Source organism: Heteronotia binoei, chromosome 4 (assembly GCF_032191835.1).
Source record: "Heteronotia binoei isolate CCM8104 ecotype False Entrance Well chromosome 4, APGP_CSIRO_Hbin_v1, whole genome shotgun sequence".
Classification (NCBI taxonomy): Eukaryota; Metazoa; Chordata; class Lepidosauria; order Squamata; family Gekkonidae; genus Heteronotia; species Heteronotia binoei.
Genome location: NC_083226.1, coordinates 184,551,577 through 184,572,975, shown reverse-complemented (window position 1 = coordinate 184,572,975; position 21,399 = coordinate 184,551,577). Strand labels below are relative to the sequence as shown.

The 21,399-nt window shown below is 46.3% G+C and overlaps 1 protein-coding gene, 1 long non-coding RNA gene and 1 pseudogene across 2 annotated transcripts; all 3 read left to right on the top strand.

Moving 5' to 3' along the window:
* Window positions 1-3,200: 3,200 nt before the first annotated feature.
* Window positions 3,201-8,387, top strand: LOC132570206 (zinc finger protein 483-like). The gene is made up of 4 exons (XM_060236637.1): window positions 3,201-3,642; window positions 3,906-4,082; window positions 5,784-5,920; window positions 8,201-8,387. Exons 1-4 carry the CDS (start codon window positions 3,220-3,222, stop codon window positions 8,385-8,387), a joined length of 924 nt encoding a protein of 307 aa, XP_060092620.1. The 5' UTR covers window positions 3,201-3,219.
* A 6,936-nt stretch (window positions 8,388-15,323) lies between these two features.
* LOC132569824 (uncharacterized) lies at window positions 15,324-15,872 on the top strand. The gene is made up of 2 exons (XR_009555290.1): window positions 15,324-15,433; window positions 15,791-15,872. It is a non-coding gene; the product is annotated as an uncharacterized LOC132569824 (long non-coding RNA).
* Window positions 15,873-15,915: 43 nt separating this feature from the next.
* LOC132570205 (oocyte zinc finger protein XlCOF6-like) lies at window positions 15,916-18,093 on the top strand (annotated as a pseudogene).
* Window positions 18,094-21,399: the final 3,306 nt, after the last annotated feature.

Below are 21,399 nucleotides of genomic sequence, written 5' to 3'. Positions count from 1 at the left end.
GCTCTCCTTCCTTGGAGGTTTTTCAACAGAAGCTAGATGGCCATCTGACAGCAATGAGGATCCTGTGAATTTAGGGGGAGGTGTTTGTGAGTTTTCTGCATTGTGCAGGGGGTTGGACTAGATGGCCCTGGAGGTCCCTTCCAACTCTATGGTTCTATGATATGATCACCATCTTCAAGTACTTGAAGGGCTGTTAATTTGAGGATTGTGTGGAATTGTTTTCTGTGGTCTCAGAAGATTGGACTAGAACCAGCGGGTTGAAATTAAGAGATTCCGGCTCAACATTAGGAAAAACTTCCTGACCATTAAAGTGGTTCCTCAGTGGAACAGTCTTCCTCCTTGGGAGGTGGTTGGCTCTCCTTCCTTGGAGGTTTTTCAACAGAGGCTAGATGGCCATCTGACAGCACTGAGGATCCTGTGAATGTAGGGAGAGGAATTCGTGAGTTTCCTGCATTGTGCAGGGGGTTGGACTTGATGACCCTGGGGGTCCCTTACAACTCTATGATTCTATGAAAGATCCAGGCGGGCAGCCATGTTGGTCTGAAGCCGAGAAGAAGAAGAAGAAAAATTGCAGATTTATACCCCGCCCTCCTCTCTGAATCAGAGACTCAGAGCAGCTTACAGTCGCCTATATCTTCTCCCCCCACAACAGACAATCTGTGAGGTGGGTGGGGCTGAGAGGGCTCTCACAGCAGCTAACCTTTCAAGGACAACCTCTGCCAGAGCTATGGCTAACTCAGGGCCATTTCAGCAGGTGCAAGTGGAGGAGTGGGGAATCAAGCCGGGTTCTCCCAGATAAGAGTCCATGCACTCAACCACGACACCAAACTGGCTCTCCAGTAGAACAAAGCAGGAGTCCAGTGGCACTTTGAAGACCAACGTTTTATTTAGAATGGAAGTTTTCGTGTGCTAGAAGCACACCTCTTCAGACGAGGAATGAGGTGCAGTGAGCAGAGCTACATAGAGCTGGTTGGGTTTAGAATGCAAAGTGGTACCAAGTGAAAATCCAATAGCAGAATTGTAAAATTAACACATTCAGAAAACCTTTGAATCCCCCCCCCCCCCAGGCAATCCAGAATAAAAAAGAAGAAGGGGGTAAATTTGGAATTTTGGGGATTTAAGATAAACAGGAAAGTGCAGAAAAATAACTGTTGTTTGACATACATGAAATTGACATAAACTCATCAAGATTCCAACTTTCTATTGATTATAATAACATCTGAATGGAAAGAGATCGGTGTAAAGAAGAATAGACTTTCGTTAAGGTAAAGTCAATGAAATTGCTGAGCAGTCGGGTGAGAACGGATAAAAGGAAGTCCTTCTTCACCCAAAGGGGGATTAACACGTGGAATTCACGGCCACAGGAGGTGGTGGTGGCTACAAGCATAGACAGCTTGAAGAGAGGACTGGATAAACATCTGAAGCATAGCTCCATCTGGCTCTTAGGCTAAGGGTATAAATGGAACTCTGTCTGGGGCAGTGATGCTCTGTATTCTTGGTGCTTGGGGGGAAATAGTGGGAGGGCTTCTAGTGCTCTGGCCCCACTGGTGGACATCCTGATGGCACTTGGGGTTTTTGGCCACTGTGTGACACAGAGTGTTGGAGTTGAGGGGCCAGTGGGCTGATGCAACAGGGCTTCTCTTATGTTCTTCTGTGTGGGGCAGGGATGCTCTGTATTCTTGGTGCTGGGGCAGGAGGCAACAGGGCTTCTCTGAGGTCCTTCCCCTGACCCGGCGAGGGCTGCAGCAGCAGCATCCAGCCACTGTCCATCTGTCTGCTTCGTGGCTCTCTGTCCCTTCCTGCCCTGCAGCCTCCCCAGATCTGGTGCAGAAGAGCCCCAAAGCCCTGAGCAGCAGCCGGAGCTCCTCTCGGCGCAGGAGACGGCGGGGCGCCCCTTGCCTCCCTCTGCAGCGCCGAGAGGGTTAAAGCCAGCGAGTGGGCGGCTGGAGCGGCCGCGGGAGGACCGGGGAGGCGGGGAGGGGGCGGAGAAGGCTCTGCAGCCCGCGGAAGAGGAGCGGGAAGCCGCGGAGGTGGGTGGTCCTCCCGGGGGAGAGCGGGAGACCCCCCTGGAGGTTGGCAACCCCAGCAGGCAGCAGCAGCCGGAGGGTGTCGGGCAGGGGGCCTCGGGGGGAGGCCCAGGCTGGCAGCGGCAGGGAGGGGTTGCCAGCTCCCGGGCGGGAAGTCCCCGGGCATTGGGGGAGGGGTGCATGGCGGGAAGGGCCAGCTGGGGAAGGGAACCCGAGACGGGGACAGCCACCCCTCTCCCTCCCTCCCTCCGGGGCCCGTGCTTCCCCCCCAGAAAATGGTCTCTCCCGGCGGAAGGTGGGTGGTCATCCTGGGGGGAGAGCTGGAGATCCCACCGGGAGGTTGGCAACCCCGTTTGCAGTGGGGGGATGGGAGTCTGGAGGGAAGCGCCTCCCTGGCCACACCTTGGCTCTGTCTGCAGCTAGAGACAAAGGGGCAGCTGGAGCTGGAGACAAATGGGGCTCAGTTTGGGGCACCACATTTGAAGAAGGGTCTAGACCAGCTGGAAGGGTCCAGGGGAGGGCGACGAAGATGGTGAGGGGTCTGGAGACCCAGTCCTATGAAGAAAGGTTGAAGGAGCTGGGCATGTTTAGCCTGGAGAGGAGGCGGCTGAGAGGTGATAGGATCACCATCTTCAAGTCCTTGAAGGGCTGTCCTATAGAGGATAGGGTGGAATTGTTTTCTGTGGCCCCAGAAGTTGCCCCAGGACCAGAACCAATGGGTTGAAATTAAATCAAAAGAGTTTCTGGCTCGACATTAGGAAGAACCTCTTGACCGTTAGAGCGGTTCTTCAGTGGAACAGGCTTCCTCCTCAGGAGGTGGTGGGCTCTCCTTTGGAGGTTTTTCAACAGAGGCTAGATGGCTCCTGTGAATTGAGGGAGAGGAATTCGTGAGTTTTCTGCATGCGCAGAAGGGACGTTCCTGGAGGTCTCTTCCAACTTTTCTTACTTAAATGCAGAAAGGAGGCCCAAGTGGGATACAATGGGATGACTCATTCATGCTGATTGGCTGGCCGGAATGCCGAGCACTTTGGCTTCCCCTGCAGTGGAGAATGCAGTGCTGTATCTCCATTCCCTTTGACTTTCCATGTGACTGTCTGTGACTTTGCTTTCCTCCAGGGAGACGCCGCTCTTCATACACAAGGGACTAAAGGCATCTTTACCCAGTCAGGTGACCTGAGAGAAGGGGAAAGAGATGGAAGAGCAGAACCCAGAAGGACCTGGGACTGGCAAGGCAGCAACTGAAAGCCTCCATCCCACCCAAGCCGGGAGTGATGTTGAATTCTGGGAACCCCTGGTGACAGTTATCCATGATCAGCTCACTGCCATCTCAGATGTAGATTGCAGACACTTCCGGCAATTCTGCTACCATGAGGCTGATGGGCCCCGAGAGGTCTGCAGCCAGCTCCATGGACTTTGCAGCCAGTGGCTGAGGCCGGAGAGGCGCACCAAGAAGCAGATTGTGGACCTGGTGATCCTGGAGCAGTTCCTGACTGTAGTGCCCCAGGAAATGCAGAGCTGGGTCAGAGGATGTGGGCCGGAGACCAGTTCCCAGGCGGTGGCCCTGGCCGAAGGCTTCCTCCTGAGTCAGGCGGAGGAGAAGAGGCAGGCAGAACAGGTGAGGGGACTCCATCCAGGTATGTCCAATTCAAGCAATCATGTCTGGCCTTCTCCCAAAGGTTCCCTGCCAGACATCTGTCCAGGTGCTAATCATCCAAATGGGAGATTGAACAGGCTCTTCTACTAGAGAATTTCTGATCCCTCCAGATAACTGACCAGATCTGCTGATGGGAGGGTGCAGAGTCTGGGAGTGGGGCAAGATGTCTTCCTTGGTCTCTCTTCCACTCCATCTCTTTCCCCTCTCCCTCGCTGCTGTTTCAGATGTGGGCACCATCCATGAAGACAGAAGCTGCAATTCCTGAGGCAGAAGGAGCTTCCTTGGAGCAAGTGCAGAGGGCGCAGGCCACGGAGCAGGCCCAAGATGCCCTCTGCTGTGGTAAAGACCTGTCGTGGCTGGGTGCAACCGTGGCACACTGTGAAACTGATGGGGAGAAACTAGTTGGGGGGGTCAGGAAGAGCATTAAAATCCTTCTTCAAGCAACACAGAGTTAATTTGTGGCACTCCATGTCCACTCACTGTGATGCCCCTATAAGGAGATCACACAAATTCATGGTGATTCCTCCTATTCATTTAAATATTCATATCTCACCTTCCTTCCGGAAGAGAAACTCAAGGTGGCTTTGTTCGATTTTTAGCCCGCCCTTCCCGTAGGACAGGCGCAGGGTGGGCTACATCATAAAAACAACCAACAATTAAAATCAGTTAAAATATATATAAAATATCCAAAATTTCAGAAAACAGTAGAGACTAGAATGGCAGATTCTGCCTCACAAACATGGCCTCTTGTCCAGGTCCAGCTGGGATGGACTGAAATGGGGAAGGCCAATAAGAAGTGATGGGTGATATTCACTGTCTCAGCTGAAAGCCTGGTGAAAGAGCTCTGTTTTACAGGCCTTGCAGAACTGAATTAAATCCTGCAGGGCCTGGATCTCCCTGGAGGAGCTCATTCCACCAGGCAGGGGCCAAGGCTGAAAAAGCCCTGGTCCTTGTTGAGATGGAATCATAGAGTTGGAAGGGACCTCCAGGGTCATCTAGTCCAACCCCCTGCACAATGCAGGAAACTCAAAAACATCTCCCCCCTAAATTCACAGGGTCTTCATTGCTGTCAGATGGCCATCTAGCCTCTGTTGAAAAACCTCCTAGGAAGGAGAGCCCACCCCTCCCAAGGAGGAAGCCTGTTAGAATCATAGAAGAGTTGGAAGGGACCTCCAAAGTTATCTAGTCCAATCCCCTGCACAATGCAGGCAACTCACAAACACCTCCCCCTAAATTCACAGGATCTTCATCACTGTCAGAGGGCCATTTACCCTCTGTTGAAAAACCTCCAAGGAAGCCTGTTCCACTGACGAATCGCTCTAACTCGCTCTACCTCCACGAGGCAGGGGCCAAGCCTGAAAAGGCCCTGTCCGTTGTTGAGGCCAGACAGACGTCTCTGGGGCCGGGTATCACCAAGAGGTGTTGGGCCACTGATCATAAAGACCTATGGGGCTCATACGGGGAGAGGCGGTCCCGAATGTATGCCGACCCCTTTAAAGAGAAAAGGCAGACAAACCTGGGAAGAGCCATTCCACTCAGTAAACCAAGGGAGCCTCCTTTTTCTGGGGCAGCAGAGCTCTGAAAACCAGATTCCGGGGTCCAGTAGTAATGGAGGAATGTGGCTTCCGAGCCTGAACTTAAAAAAGGCTTCTGGCAGCCTGCTATAGGAAACAGGAAGCTAAACGAGGGAAGGAGATGGTTTGCTCCCCCAGCAGTTATTTTTTGGGGGGGGGTGGGGCTTGGGGCAGGTGTGATGTCACGTTTATGTTGCATCTGGTTGAAAATCTGGTTGTAACATGAGCATGCCAAAAGATACTCTGCAAACTCATTCCTGTTACTCTCAAGTTTCCAGATGCACTCAAGTCACATCTGGGCTGAATTTATTTAATTTGATTTATATCCTGCCTTCCCCGCCGAAGCAGGCTCAGGGTGGCTCACAGCAGCAAACGAAAACAATCCATTTAATAACCAGCACCATTTAAAAATCAATCATTAAAACAATTTAAAAATTTAAATGGTCAAAAAGGACCATTTAAAAATCAATCATTAAAACAATCTGGTGCTGATATAAGTTGTAGTTCTTTCGTTTCCGATGCCTGCAGTATTCTTACATTTGCTCCCGCAATATGGTAACTCTCGATCAGTTAAAGTCTAGCCAAAAGAGTGTGGTTTTACAGGCCTCGCAGAACTGGGTGAGGTCCCTCAAGGCCATCGCGTCCTCCGGTAGCTGGTTCCACCAGTAGGGGGCTGCTACCAAGAAGGCCCTCTCTCTGGTAGATTGTGAATGTGATGGTAACATGTCATGCTATGTCATTTCAACATTCCCCACCCCCTTCACTCCTCTCAGGCCAGCCTCACATCTCACAACGGTTTGAAATATGTTGGCAGCATTTCGAATCCCCAAGGCTCATAGGTCATAGAATCCTAGAGTTGGAAGGGACCTCCAGGGTCATCTAGTCCAACCCCCTGCCCAATGCAGGCAACTCACAAATACCTCCCCCTAAATTCACAGGATTTTCATTGCTGTCAGATGGCCATCTAGCCTCTGTTTCAAAACCTCCAAGGAAGGAGAGCCCACCACCTCCCAAGGAGGAACCTTGTTAGAATCATAGAAGAGTTTGAAGGGATCCCCAGGGCCATCTGATCCACCCCCCTGCACAATGCAGGCAACTCACAAATACCTCCCCCTAAATTCACAGGATCTTCATCAATGTCAGATGGCCATCTAGCCTCTGTTTAAAAACCTCCAAGGAAGGAGAGCCCAGCACCTCCCAAGGAGGAAGCCTGTTCCACTGAGGAAGTGCTCTGACTTGCTCTAGGTCCCTGGTGCTTCTCCCATAATGTAATAAAAAGTGTTAAAGAATTTGCTCAGGGAAGGTTTCAGACTCCTGGGGAGGGGGGGAGGTGTGTGAAGCAGGGAAGAAACAAGCAAACACTCTTCCTTCTTCCTTCATCTCAGTAACAAGCAGTGAAGAGATGCTGTTGAGTGTTCCTCTTTTCAGAGATGTGAAAACGACTGCTGCAGCTCCAGTCCAGGTAGGGGAGATGAGCAGGGAGGGGGGACAGCCTGGGTCCCTCTTCCTTTCTGGGGGGGGCTTTTGCTCCTGCAGTCGCTGCAAGGTGTGTGAGTGAGAGTTCCTCTGAACCCCGTTTCTCCTGTCTTTCCCTGTACCTTCCCAGACAACTCCCTTCCAAGGTGCCACCTCTGCCTGGCGTGACGTCTGAGGAGGGAATCTGCTTTTTCTTCCAGGGTCCCTTTTCCTTTGAGGAGGTGTCCGTCTCTTTCACGGAGGCTGAGTGGGCCTTGCTGGATCCAGGACAAAGAGCTCTGTACAGGGAAGTCATGCTGGAGAACTATGGGAGTGTGGGCTTTCTGGGTAAGGATCTTTCATAGGGGCCAAAGGTGCAAGTTTGATAGCCAGTTTAGAGTAGTGGTGAAGTGCACGGGCCCTTATCTGGGAGAACCGGGTTGGATTCTGCACTCCTCCACTTGCACCTGCTGAGATGGCCTTGGGTCAGCCATAGCTCTCACACAGCTGTCCTTGAAAGAGTAGCTGCTGTAAAACACTCTCAGCCCCACCTACCTCACAGGGCGTTTGTTGTGTGTGTGGGGGGGAGGAAGGTAGAGGAGATTGTGACCGCTCTGAGACTCTGAGATTCAGATTATTGGGTAGGCTATAAATCCAAAATCTTCTTCAAATTGCTGCCACTGTGATGAGGCATGAATCAAAAGATTCAATAGCAATACAGCATTTTGAGGCCTGTCCCGCTACTGTGGCTCACTGGCAGAGCCTCTGCTTGGCATGCAGGAGGTCCCAGGTTCAACCCCCAGCAACATCTCCAGTTAAAAGGATCAGGTTGGAGGTGATGTGAAAAACCTCTACCTGAGACTGTGGAGAGCTGCTGCCAGACTGAGCAGACAAGACTGACTTCAATGGACCAAGGGTCTAATTCCGTAGGAGGCAGCTTCATGTGTTTGAGTGTGTGTGTACTCGCCCAGGGGCAACTGAGGCCTGTGTTGTGGCCATCCCTCAACCGGAGAAGGTGCTCTGGCTTGATGCAAAGGGGATGAGAACCCTCAGAAATCCTTATTTCTCTGTGGCTGAACTTTACAACACACCTGCCTGTGATCTGGAAACGGGCATGTGCAGTACTGAAGCCTGGGTCTCCCTGAGTCCTCACTCTTTGTACCCAAGCAGCTCCCCGTTCAGTGGGCACAGGAGGAGACCGCGCACAAATAAAGCAGACCCTCTTTTAAAATATATTAAAGTTCTTTAAAGATTTTTAAACAAGACATCGCTATACAGCACAGTTTCTGCAGCTCGGCGACAAAAAAAGAAGAAAAGCTAGTTGCACTGGCTTCCAGGCTACGAGTATCAGGTGCCAGAATGAAGCAAGACAGGGTTCTTTTGTCCAAGGTCTGGGCACCAGAAGCCAAGCAAGGCAGAGTTGATGCCTTAGAGCATCTTTCGTACACATTGTGTCCATGCCTAACAGCCTTTCTTGGCTGGCTTTACAGCCCACTGCTAAGGATCATGCTTGCAGCAAGGTGCCTGGGAGCAATCCTGCAACTACCTATCTTTGTTATCAGCAAGCAGCTGGCGTCAGGCCAGGAGACCGTGCACTTTGCCATCTTGTCTGTAGCTCTGTTCTCCGCCTCCGTCTGCAGTGCTTTAATTTTGTGGGTGATACCGGAGGGCTCGTAACAGCCAACTGAGGGTCACTTGCTGAGGATTTCGATGGCTCTGCACCAGCTGTTGGCTGTGAATACTGACAAGCCTGCAGCTCATATTCCTTCTGGTCAGCCAGCTGTTGTACTGAGGAGTCCTCACTACTGCTGAGGCCTGGCTGACCCACAAAACTGGCTGAACTATCTAATACATGAAATACTTTGTATTAGATGACAACTCTTGTAGCGTGAATATACCAGCTGTAGCCTAAGTTATTCTACATAAAACTATTCATCATGATGAAGTAGGATAATAATATCAACGTGTACTAGCATGGCTTCCCTCTGATCAATACCTATAGTATACATTCTACCTTTACCTCAGGTGGTCCTAACGACCCAATCAAGAGCCCTTCTTGATGGAATCCTCCAGAGGTTGTCAGCACCCTCCTAGTCCATTCAGTCTGTCAAGCATGGTGAAATTCCATTGATAATTGATTGTTATAGGGTCCTGTCTAACACTGGTCTGTGAAGTATCATGGAGGATCCAGCTTTGCTAGCTATGATATTCTTTCTCTCTCCCCCCCCCCTTCTTTCTTTATTGCCTGAAAAGTAGAAGTAGTGAGAAATGAAACTAGCTTGAAAAGAAGTAATCAGCACCTTCCCATACATTCCTGGTAGGGAGTGTAACACATCTGGGGAAAGCAAGGACAGAGTTCTGATAACACTATGAGAATGTAGACATTTATGATAGTTTATGTGTGAGAGCTACCCTGCAACCCCATCCTTTGGAATCCATTTGAAGTAAGCCTTAAAAATATTGTATCAATGTAATGGCAGCATTACTCTCAAGAACCTGTTACACAGAAAGTATCGGTCTATCAATAAACGTAGTCTTTGTATCAACTTTGACTCATCATTGAACCCGCATGCTTGACATTTTGAGAGTAATCTTGCAAGAAGTTTAACCGCCCTGTCAACTTTATAACCGAGTGGCTGAAAAGATTCCAGGGAGCGGTGAACTTCCAGAACCTGAAGAAGGTGTGACGCACCAACCCCACCGTGGCACGTGCTGGACGCCCGGAGAGTCGCTGGAAAGGGCTCCCCTCTCCACATTCAACAACTCTTGGTCACCCCGCGTCAGTGGCAACCACGTACCTCTACCACCACGATGGATGAAGCCCCGCGTGCAGAGAGGCTATCCTAACCAGGCACATGCGCCAGGTGAAGATGGCCAACGAAGAGGGTGAGGGGGCCGAGCCTGGAGAGGAAGGGAGCGCAGCAGTGACTGGCGCGGAAGCCGACCCACCTCTGGTCGAGGTGGTTGGGACCCACGAGGTAACGGGCCTGAAAGAGGAGGAAGACGAGATTGCTCGAGAATTCCGAGCGATGGTCCGAAAGGAAGTCGAAGAGGTCGCCAAGGGGTTGCGGGATGAGATGCAAGCGATGACCATTATGATGGCCGGAGAGTTTAACAGGCAAGTCGACCGGATTCTAGGGACGACTGACCTGAGAAGAGCCCCGCAACCTTTAATTCCATCATCCTCCCTTATTTTTATTAATAAAAGTTCCAGTGTTAAAATTAAGAGCAAGGGAGATAGTGGACATCCTTGTCTAGTACCCCGTTCGATTCTTATTGCTTCCGTGAAATGCCCATTAACATTAATTTTTGCATTTTGTTTAGTATAGATGGCTCTCACTAATTTAATAAAAGTTTTACCACACCCGATAGCTGCTAATGCCTTTAAAATAAGGTTCCAATTGATGTTGTCAAACGCCTTTTCTGCATCAAGGGCGATACCTGCAAACTGCTTTTCGGGATGTATTCAGTAGTACGCTAGGATGTTCATAAAAAATCTTGTATTTTGTCTTATCATTCTGCCAGGAATAAATCCCGTTTGATCTTCTTCAATAACCGTTGATATGACCTTTTTAAGTCTGTTGGATAAGATTGCCGCAAATATTTTATAGTCGGCATTTAAAAGCGAAATTGGCCTATAGTTGCAAATCTCCATAGGATCCGTCTCTTTTTTATGGATCAGCGATATCAATGCCTCACTCCAAGATAGAGGCAAATTAGCTGTTACTTGTATTTCTTCTACCACGCTTTTGTATGGGATCAACAGTGCCTCTTCAAATGTTTTGAAAAATTCTATCGGTAATCCATCAGGTCCAGGAGACTTGTTATTTTTCTGTCTTTTCAATGCCTCTATTATTTCATGTATAGTGATAGCGCTCTCTAATCGTTCCCGCTGCTCTCTTGTTATTTGTTTACTCCCAATATTTTCAATATATTCCTCCTGTGGTTGTTGAGCGATCTCTTGTTTTTTGTATAGATTCTGATAGAAATCTTGCATTATTTTATTCATTTGGGATTTTTCTGAGACTTCTTCTTTATCTTCATTTTTGAGTGATCTTATACTTTTTTCCCTTTTCCTTTCTTAATTTATATGCTAGCCACCTACTAGTCTTATTAGCATTCTCAAAATAGTTTTGTTTTGTCCACTTCAGCTTCTTCTCTAATTCTTCAACCAATAATAAGTTTATTTCATGCTGTAGTGCATAGATCTTTATTACAATTTCTTTTGTGTTTTTAACTTTTTGTTGTTTTTCCAGATCCTTTAATTCTGTTATCAAATCATTATAAGCTTTCATTCGTTCTTGTATAGCTAATTGTAATTCCTCGAAAGAAAGCTTTGAAGGCGTCCCAAATCACTGACATCGAGGTGTCCTTTTTCAGATTATATTCAAAAAACATCTTTATATCTTTTTTGGCCTTCTCAGTAAATGCTTCTTCTTTTAAAATTTGCAAATTCAGCGTCCAACATGTCTTTCTTGAAGCATCTTTCAAGATAATCTGGATTGGGTTATGGTCAGCATATGTTTTAGGATTAATATCTGCTAGAATTACCGACCCACCCAAGGAGGCCGACAACCAGCACATATCTAGTCTAGACCAACAGTTATGTACTTGCGAGAAGTAAGTATAATCCCTTGTTTGCGGATTTTTCATCCTCCAGACGTCTATTAGATTGAGCTCATCTGCCATTTTGAAAAAGGCTTTTGGCAGTTGGCTACGCGGGTTTTTAGCCTTGGCTTTCTCGTATTTTTTGTCCTTCCCCATATCAAATGCAGCATTATAGTCACCTACAATATAGAGATTCTCCAAACCATAACTTGATAAGTTTTCATGTGGCGATGCATAAAATTGCTCTTGGTTATTATTTGGCGCGTATATGTTACCCAGGATGGTTTTGTTTCCGTTTATCTCAATTTCTATTACCACTATTCTACCTATCTCATCTTTATATATCAGTTCGGATTTTATGTGTTCTTTCACATAGATCGCCACACCTCTCTTTTTCTTAATATCGCATGAGTAGTAGAGCTGACCGAGTATTTTATTTTGTAGAAATTTTATATCCCCTTCTTTTATGTGTGTTTCTTGCAAGCATATTATTTGAGATCCAGTCTTCTGAAGTTGCAAAAAAGTCTTCTTCCTTTTTTTTGGTTCATTCAGACCATTTATGTTAACAGAAAAAAATTATAATCCAGCTTTAGTCGTCATCTTGCTGCTATGTTACTATCCGGAATTTTCCTTTTCTCTTTTTGTGCTTAAGATCGTGTCTTTATTCTTTCTCTTTCCTTTTTCTGTAGATCATTTTTCCCCGCACTGTTAAGGTCAGGATCTTCTTGGTCTTCTCCAGATTCCGATTCCTGTCCTTGTACTTCTACATATTTCTCCCAAAATTCCTCCATCTTTGCTACTGTCGTTAAATTGTATCTCCTGGTTTGATAGGTGAAAAAAATTCCTTCTGGCACCAACCATCTGAATCTTATAGAATGTTTCATAAGCCAACTCGTTAGTTTTTTGTATTCAACCCGTCTTTTCCTTATAGACCAAGGTATGTCTTTCAAGACTTTAACGTCCTTGGCTTCCCATTTCAGGCCTTTTTGCTTTACTGCCATCCAAATTTTCTCATAAGTCGCCATTTGCGTAAATCTGACCTGAATCTCTCTTGGGATGTTTAGTCTTTTAGTATGCGCAGACGCCACTCTTCTTGCCCACTCAATCTCCATCTTCCCATTTTCCAACAATTGTTCTCCGCCTATGGCTAGCAGTTCAACAATTTTATCTTCAATATTTTCCTCTTTTTCCTCAGGGGTGTTTTGGAACCTTAGTATATATGCCAGTTTCTCCATCTCCAACCTAGCTACTCTGTCTTCTAGTTCTAGTAGGTTGGCTTTGTTTTCTTGTGTCCCTATTGATGTTGCTTCTCCTTGGTCCTTCAGTTCTCCTACTTTGACTGACAATTCGTGTACTTGCTGCGTGTTGACTAGCAACTGTTTTTGGAATTCGGTTACTTGTTCATTCGTTTTCTTGATTTCCCCCATTAATTCAGTCTTAATTTCTTCTAGAGCTTCCTGGTTCTGCTTGAACCCAGCAATCATTATGTTTTGTAATTTTTCCAACACATCCTGATTTGTCGCTGGGGTCCCCAGTTTACTTCCCCCTGGTGGGGTACCTTGACCAAGTTTTTTAATTTTAGGATCCATTTTTATAAATTTTTAAGTTCTCTCCGTTACTCTTACTTCCTTCAAGTTAACCAATTCTTCTGCCACCACTCAGTTCCCTGAACTTTCTTATTGTTTAAAACTATACTCGATTAAAATTCCTTTAAGGCAATGAATTACAAAGAAATACAATTCATTAGCTGCTAAGTTAACACCCCACTCGTTTTCAGTTAATTCCTTCTCAAATCATCATCACCATCCAAAAATTTAGCTAGACATTAATCAGGTTTCTTATCAAAATCAATTTATATCAATTCTTATCAATACCTTATTATACTATAAATGCTATAAATAACTACTATCAGGAGGTCAGCTGTGTGATCTTAAACTGTTAAGCTATTATTTTAATTAATGCCAAGTTAATACTAAATTACTACTAGGTTTAAATTCAGTCCCCTTTTTCTTCTTCTTTCTTCTGTTCTTCTTCTTCTATCTTCAGCCTTCCTTTCCCCTTCTTTAAACTACTTGTCTTTATCTTTTCCCCAATTCTCTCTTCCACAAAGTCCCAATATTTTCTGTTTCTTTCTAGCACTGTCCTTTACCACTCTTCAAGGGAGAGGTAGCCGCCATACAAGATAGCTAAGAACCACCTCTCCCTCCTTTAAACTTCCTATATCTTCTCAATAATTCAAAGGCCCGTGCTTCTTTAGTAGCTTCTGAATGCTTCCCCCTCTTACACCTTCATTAGCGTTAGTCCCGTTCAACTTCTTCCCCAAACCCTCTACTACTTGCAATAACCAATCAGTACGTACTTCTACTCACAGACCTTTTCCCAACGCCATCGCCATTTTCTTCCTAATTCCGTTCTTAATGCTTGCCATTCAGATTAGCCGCCATTTCCACCACTCCTTTCCCCTTGCTCAGTCCTTCTCTTTATCCTTTTATCTCTTCAGTTCCAGCTTTCCTTCCTCTTTTCTTCTATTTCTTTGCAAACATTCTGCCTCTTTCTCATATAGTCCACATTCCCACTTATTTCTTCTTTCTCTTCTCCGCTCCGTTTCCTGTTGTTTAGTCTACTCTGTTTCCAGTCCGACTCCGTCTTTCCAACTCCCTCCACTCGCTCTTCCACCACCGCCTCTGTCCCAGGCTATCACTTTTCTTCCTTATGCAGTCCTCATACAAATCTAAATCCAGTCCAGACTCATACCTTTAGTTCTTGTCTTTTCCGTTCCGCTTCTCTGCTACTCTGCATTCTCCGCTGCTCCGCCAGACCGCTTTTTGGCTGCGCTGCTTTAGGCTTCGCTTTCCAGCCTCCTGTCTTCTCAGTTCTCCTCTCAGATCTCTCCTTCATGCGCTCTTCCGACCTGCTGTACCTCTTTCTTAGTAAATATTTCTTCTGTCTCCAGCCGGTTCTTGGTTTGCACGTGATAAAGGTCCTGACAGGCTTGGTTTTAAAAAGTCTATTGCCTTGTCAGCTCCTTCCTGGCAGCCCAGTTTAACGCCAGAGTGTTAACAAGCTCTGGTCAGAGGAAAGGCTGGGATCAAAAGGTAAGCCTCCGCTTCCCCTGCGAATCCCCTGCCAGCTCCCCAGACTGCAAAGTGTCCCCAGACACTTTTTTAAGAGGTATCCTCCTAAGAGGACCCCCTCAAGAGCCTGTCAAATCGAAGCGTTTACCGGAGCCCAGCAAAATGCTCTTCACCGCACCATTTTACCGGAAGTCCCTATTGGCAGCATTACTCTCAAGAAACTGTTACACAGAAAGTATCGGTCTATCAATAAATGTAGTCTTTGTATCAACTTCGACTCGTGATTGAACCCGCATGCTTGACAACCTCCCTCCAGGATACACTATTGGTTACAGGTTCCCATGCTTAACCAATTGCCACATTCTGGAGTCTGGCTCTGAGAAAGACAATGCTGCAGAGAGACACAAATCTCAAACACCTGAAAGTTGGACCAAGTGACTTAATAATCACATTAACCCTTGGGGAGGGGGTGCTTTGCCTCAGAGATCTGTATCCCTTGTAGCCAGTTTGGTGTAGTCGTTAAGTGAGTGGACTTTTATTTGGGAGAACCAGGTTTGATTCCCCACTCTTCCAGGTTAAACTGTCGGAGTGACGTTGGGTCAGTCCTAACTCTGTCAGAGATGTTCTCTCAAGAGCAGTTTCTGTCAGAGCTCTCTCAGCCCCACCACCTCACAGGGTGGCTGTTGTGGGGAGGGGAAGGAAAAGGGGATTGTAAGCTGCTCTGAGACTCCTTTGGGTAGTGAATGGCAGGGTTTAAATCCAATCTCCTCCTCCTCTTCTTCTTCACTTTGATCTTCACTATGACTTCATCCTTCCAGAAGAATTTTTACTCTTGACTTTCTTTCCTTTCCCATATAAGAATGATCAGTCTCTCTCTCTCTCTCTCTCTCTCTCTCTCTCTCTTTCTTTCTGCAAAAGAAATGAGAAGTATAAGAAAGACAGTGGTGGAAACAGACCATGGCTTTGCATCCAAAGAAAGGCTGGAGAGTTCAACAAGAGGATCCGAAGAGAATATTTCCTTCCCAAATGAGCTGGCTGAGAGTGAGTACCCTTTATGGTTATCAAGGGAAGAGGCAAGGAATAGCCACAGGGGATTTCTGGTTTACTACTGAGCAACAATCATAAAGCCCTCTGAGAAATGAGGGAGAGAGGAAGGATGGCGTTCTGGGGCCTGAAATCTGGAGGTGCAGAAACTCATTCTGGGTAAGAGCTCTGCTGTGGCTCTTGAGGGGCTGAGGTATTCTTCAATACTAGATATTCTGGGGAAAGTTGGTTAAGATTAGCCAAGCTGGATGAGGCCAAGGGGCCGTCAATCCTTTCCTTATGCAGTCACATAGATGCCTTTGGACCTTACAAACCTCCCAGGTACTAAAAGAGCCTCTCTATTTATTCCAGCAGAGGATGATCAGAGAAATGAGGAGAATGAGGAACTTCATCAGCAAATGCCAGTCAGAGTTAAAAATGAAGACTTGAAAGGAAACATCAGTTATCAAGACCTACCACAGAGAAAGTACGGTGGCCATATGGCTGAGAATGAAGATGGAAGAAAGCTTAACATAACTAAGCACAGGATAATGAAAACAAGTCAATCCATTCAGTGTGGAAAGCACTTCAGAAGTAGATCGCAGCTCCTTGTGGACCACGAAACCCACACAGGGGAGAAACCATTCAAATGCACCGAGTCTGGAAAGAGATTCAGGAGGTTTGGAAATCTTCAAGAACATCAGAGAACTCATACAGGGGAGGAACCATTTTCCTGCAAAGAGTGTGGAAAGAGATTCAGGAGGAGTGGCCATCTTCAAGAGCATCAAAGAACTCACACAGGGGAGAAACCATTCAAATGCTCAGAGTGTGGAAAGAGATTCAGTCGGAGTGGCACTCTCCAACAGCATCAAGTAACCCACACAGGGGAGAAACCTTTTGGATGCACAGAGTGTGGAAAGAGATTCAGTACGAGAGGGTATGTTCAACGGCACCAAACAATCCACACAGGGGAGAAACCTTTTGAATGCTCAGATTGTGGGAAGAGATTCAGTACGAGTGGGTATCTTCAATGGCACCAAACAATCCACACAGGGGAGAAACCATTTGAATGCTCAGAGTGTGGGAAGAGATTCAGTCGGAGTAGTTATCTTCAAGAGCATCAAAGAACCCATACAGGGGAGAAACCTTTTGCATGCACAGAGTGTGGAAAGAGATTCAGTCAGAGTAGCAGTCTTGACTACCATCAAAGAACCCACACAGGGGAGAAACCTTTTGAATGCTTAGAGTGTGGGAAGAGATTCAGTCGGGGTGGCACTCTCCAACGGCATCAAGTAACCCACACAGGGGAGAAACCTTTTGAATGCACAGAGTGTGGAAAGAGATTCAGTCAGAGTAGTCATCTTCAAGAGCATCAAAAAACCCACACAGGGGAGAAACCATTCAAATGCATGGAGTGTGGAAAGAGATTTACTCGGAGTACAAGTCTTCAAGAGCATCAAGGAACTCACACAGAGCAGAAACCATTTGAATGCACAGAGTGTGGAAAGAGATTCAGTTGGAGTAGCAGTCTTCAAGAGCATCAAAGAACTCACACAGAGCAGAAACCATTTGAATGCACAGAGTGTGGGAAGAGATTCAGTCGGAGTATCAGTCTTCAGCTGCACCAAAGAACCCACACAGGGGAAAAACCTTTTGAATGTTCAGAGTGTGGAAAGAGATTCAGTACGAGTGGGTATCTTCAACGGCACCAAAGAACCCACACAGGGGAGAAACCTTTTGAATGCTCAGAGTGTGGGAAGAGATTCAGTTGGAGTGGTGGTCTCCAACGGCATCAAGTAACCCACACAGGAGAGAAACCTTTTGAATGCACAGTGTGTGGAAAGAGATTCAGTCAGAGTAGCAATCTTCAAGTCCATCAAAGAACCCACACAGGGGAAAAACCTTTTCAATGCTCAGAGTGTGGGAAGAGATTCAGTACAAGTGGGTATCTTCAGCAGCACCAAGCAATCCACACAGGGGAGAAACCTTTTGAATGCTCAGAGTGTGGGAAGAGATTCAGTTGGAGTCGCAGTCTTCAAGAGCATCAAAGAACCCACACAGGGGAGAAACCTTTTGGATGCTCAGAGTGTGGGAAGAGATTCAGTCAGAGTCACAGTCTTCAACGGCACCAAACAATCCACACAGGGGAGAAACCTTTTGAATGCTCAGAGTGTGGGAAGAGATTCAGTTGGAGCCGCAGTCTTCAAGAGCATCAAAGAACCCACACAGGGGAAAAACCTTTTGAATGCTCAGAGTGTGGGAAGAGATTCAGTTGGAGTTGCAGTCTTCAAGAGCATCAAGTAACTCATACAGGGGAGAAACCTTTTGAATGCTCAGAGTGTGGGAAGAGATTCAGTTGGAGTGGTGGTCTCCAACGGCATCAAATAACCCACACGGGAGAAAAACCTTTTGAATGCACAGAGTGTGGAAAGAGATTCAGTCACAGTAGCAGTCTTCAAGTCCATCAAAGAACCCACACAGGGGAGAAACCCTTTGAGTGCTCAGAGTGTGGGAATAGAGTCAGTCACACTCGCAGTCTTGAACAGCACCAAACAATCCACACAGGGGAGAAACCTTTTGAGTGCTCATAGTGTGGGAAGAGATTCATTTGGAGTAGTAGTCTTCAAGAGCATCAAAGAACCCACACAGGGGAGAAACCTTATGAATTTTCAGAGAGTGGAAAGAGATTCACTTGGAGCCGCACTCTTCAACAGCATCTAAGAACCCATATGGGAGAAACCCTTTTAATTCTCAGAGTGTGGAAAGAGATTCATTTGGAGTGGCCATCGTTCACCATACCTAAGAAACCACAGGGAATAAACATTTTGAGTGCTCAGAGTGACTGATTCATGATAGACTGATTAACAATAGAAGTCTTCAGTAGCAATACAGAGGGAAAATGCTCAAAATGTGCAGTTTAATTCACCATGGAAATCGTCTAGAAAATCTAAGAACCACCAGAAAGAGAAACGGTGAATATGCTTATCCCATAAAAAGGTTTTTCTTCATATTTTACACCTAAAAAACAACTACTCTTCACATATATCATTAGAACCAATAAAATGAAGTTTAACAGATATAAATGTAAAGTTCTTAATTTAAGTAGGAAAAGTCGGAAGGGCCCTCCAGGGTCATATTTTCCAACCTCCTGCACAATGCAGGAAGTTTGGAAATACCTCCCCCTAAATTCACAGGATCCTCCTTGCTGTCAGATGGCCATCCAGTCGGTCTTTAAAAACCTCCAAGGAAGGAGGCCTCCTGAGGAAGCCTGTTCCAAAATCGAATGCATGGTTATAGTACGGGGGAGACTTGTCTTAGCAGTAGTATGTGCAAAAAGGATCTAGGGGTCGTAGATACGCTGACTCTTCACACATACTACTGCTAAGACAAGTCTCCCCCATCCTGTAACCATGTATTGGATTTTTCCTACCTAAATGGAACAGGCTTCCTCAGGAGGCGGTAGGCTCTTCTTCCTTTGAGGTTTTTAAACAGAAGCTAGATGGCCATCTGATAGCAATGAGGATCCTGTGAATTTAGGGGGAGGTGTTTGTGAGTTTCCTGCATTGTGTAGGTGGTTGGTGCCAGTGTTTTGTGTTTCTGGGTAGCCTTGGGGTGGGTGGGGGTGGGCTCCCTCTGGGTATCCTACCCCCCCAGGGAAAGTTTATGCGCAATACATAGCCTCTCCTCTCCCGGTGTAGTGAATGCCGCGTGGTCACTGTCTGGCTATGCCTGGCAGATGGTCACTGCAATGGCCTCTCCTGCATTACTGCATCCGTAGCAACACCTTCTCGCTGGTCCCCCCTGTTTTTCACAGAGTTTGCTACGTCATGGTGCGACCGAATTGTCCGGCGGTATAACCGGATGGGCAGGTTGGGCCCACCAACCTTGCCAGCCTAAGAGAAGGAAAACTCTAACATCAAACCTGGGCAGATAGAGCTCGTTAATGTAACACCAACCACCTGGAGGATTCGCTGCCGGCGTCCCGGCTTACTGGGCCATGGCAGATGATCCCCAGGTGAAAGGGTGGAGCCAGTACCGCGCACACTGGGCTTCACCTAAAAAATTCCTCTGCGCAGGCCTGAAGGGCATATCCACATACACAACCCACAACGCATCAAGTCCTGCAGCGATGGGCAAGGGGCGAAACGGCAGGTGGAAGGTGCCACTGGAAGCCGCAGTCCCGATCCTGCATGTAGGCGGTTCAGGGTATTGGTCGCCTGATGCTAACCCGGAGACGAAAGCATTTTTCGGCAGCACCCTGAACGACCAAGCAGCCTTATCTAGGGACAGCACTGCTTGCTCCACACGGAGAGGGGCCTAGAAAAGGTGGCCTAAACAAAGCTCGTCTCCTCCACCCCAATTGGCTAGCCGCGGTCAACGGGCATCCTTACTTGCGGTCAAAAAATAACAACAAAGAAAAGGCATGCACCTGCCTCACAAAGTGTGCAAAGACTAAAGCTTGCGTGTTGGAACATCAGAACCATGCTTGACACAGTAGACAGTGGTCGCCCTGAACGACGCTCTGCTCTAGTTGCCCACGAACTTCTCAGGTTAAATATCGACATAGCAGCTCTCAGTGAGGTCCGTTTCCCTGAGGAAGGTAGTCTTCAAGAACATGGTGCTGGCTTGTTTCCCACAACGTCGTTTGAGACACCTCAGCCTGTGCATTTACTTGAAAGAAGAACGCCATTTCTTTCTGTATAAATTCCACAAACCTCTTATTATTAGTTAAATTATGGTACATTCGCCAACCAGATCTCCTCTCCTTACTTCTCATTTCACACATTAAGGGACAATGATCTGCAATCGTTGAGGGAAGGATTTCTACCTCTTGTAATGTTTTGAGCATACCCGCTGAAAGCCACATCATGTCAATCCTTGACCAGGAATTGTGCCTATTTGAGAAGTATGTGTAATCCCGCCTGTTTGGATTTAATATACGCCAAATATCAGTCAAGCCATAGTCTTCGGCCAAATTAATAAAATTTTGAGGGAGGACACTACTTCCTTTCCTTTTAGTTTTCCCCCTATCCTTGTTCAAAGCACTTCTGTCCAGATGTGGATCTTTCACAGCGTTAAAGTCTCCCATAATAGCTATCTTTTCATATTCACAATTTCTCACCTTATGACATAAATCTCTATAAAAGGTACCTTGTGACTCATTGGGTGCGTAAACATTTATTAGAAGAAATTTATCATCATGACTAACAATCTCAATGCCCTGAAAACGGGCATCCTTCCCTTCAAAAATTAATTCCGCTTGTATATCACCTGAAATATAGGTTACCAATCCTCTCTTTTTTTTACCCTCCTCAGATGTACAAATAGCCTTCCCTAAGCCCTTATTCAATAATAAATGCTCATCCTTCTTTTTTATATGCGTTTCCTGTAGGCAGATAATATCTGCCTTAAATTTTTTGAGTTGATGAAAGACACGTTTCCTTTATTGGGGCAGATTTAAGCCGTTTATATTAACTGAGATTATTTTCATTATGTTCAGTTAATTCTAGCCTTTAATTTATTTTTATTTTATTTTTAAGTTTTGATCTTCACTCCCTCCACTGAGATTTTTTCTTTTTCTGCAGCCTAGTTTCTCTATAATAGCCTTCTTCTTCTTGGCCCACTTCTCCCTCTTCCCGCTCTTTTGAGTACTGATCAAATTCAATCTGTAGAGGATTGGTTATTAATTTTCTGGCAAATAAGAGAAGGGAAGATGCAAGATTAAGAACCGAGCTGACTGATCTAATTAAAAACAAAGAAACCCAATTAAAGCAAAATCCCCTACAAAGGGGAATTAAAGAGGAAATTAAGAACCTAAAACATAAACTACATTTATTGATGTTGGAGGAAATGGAAAAGAAAATAGCATATTCTAAGCAACAGTATTTTGACAACGCTAACAAGCCAGGAAAATGGTTAGCCCATAGAATAAGGATAGAAAGGGAAAAAAGAATAATTAAAGTGTTAAAGGATAAAGAAGGAAG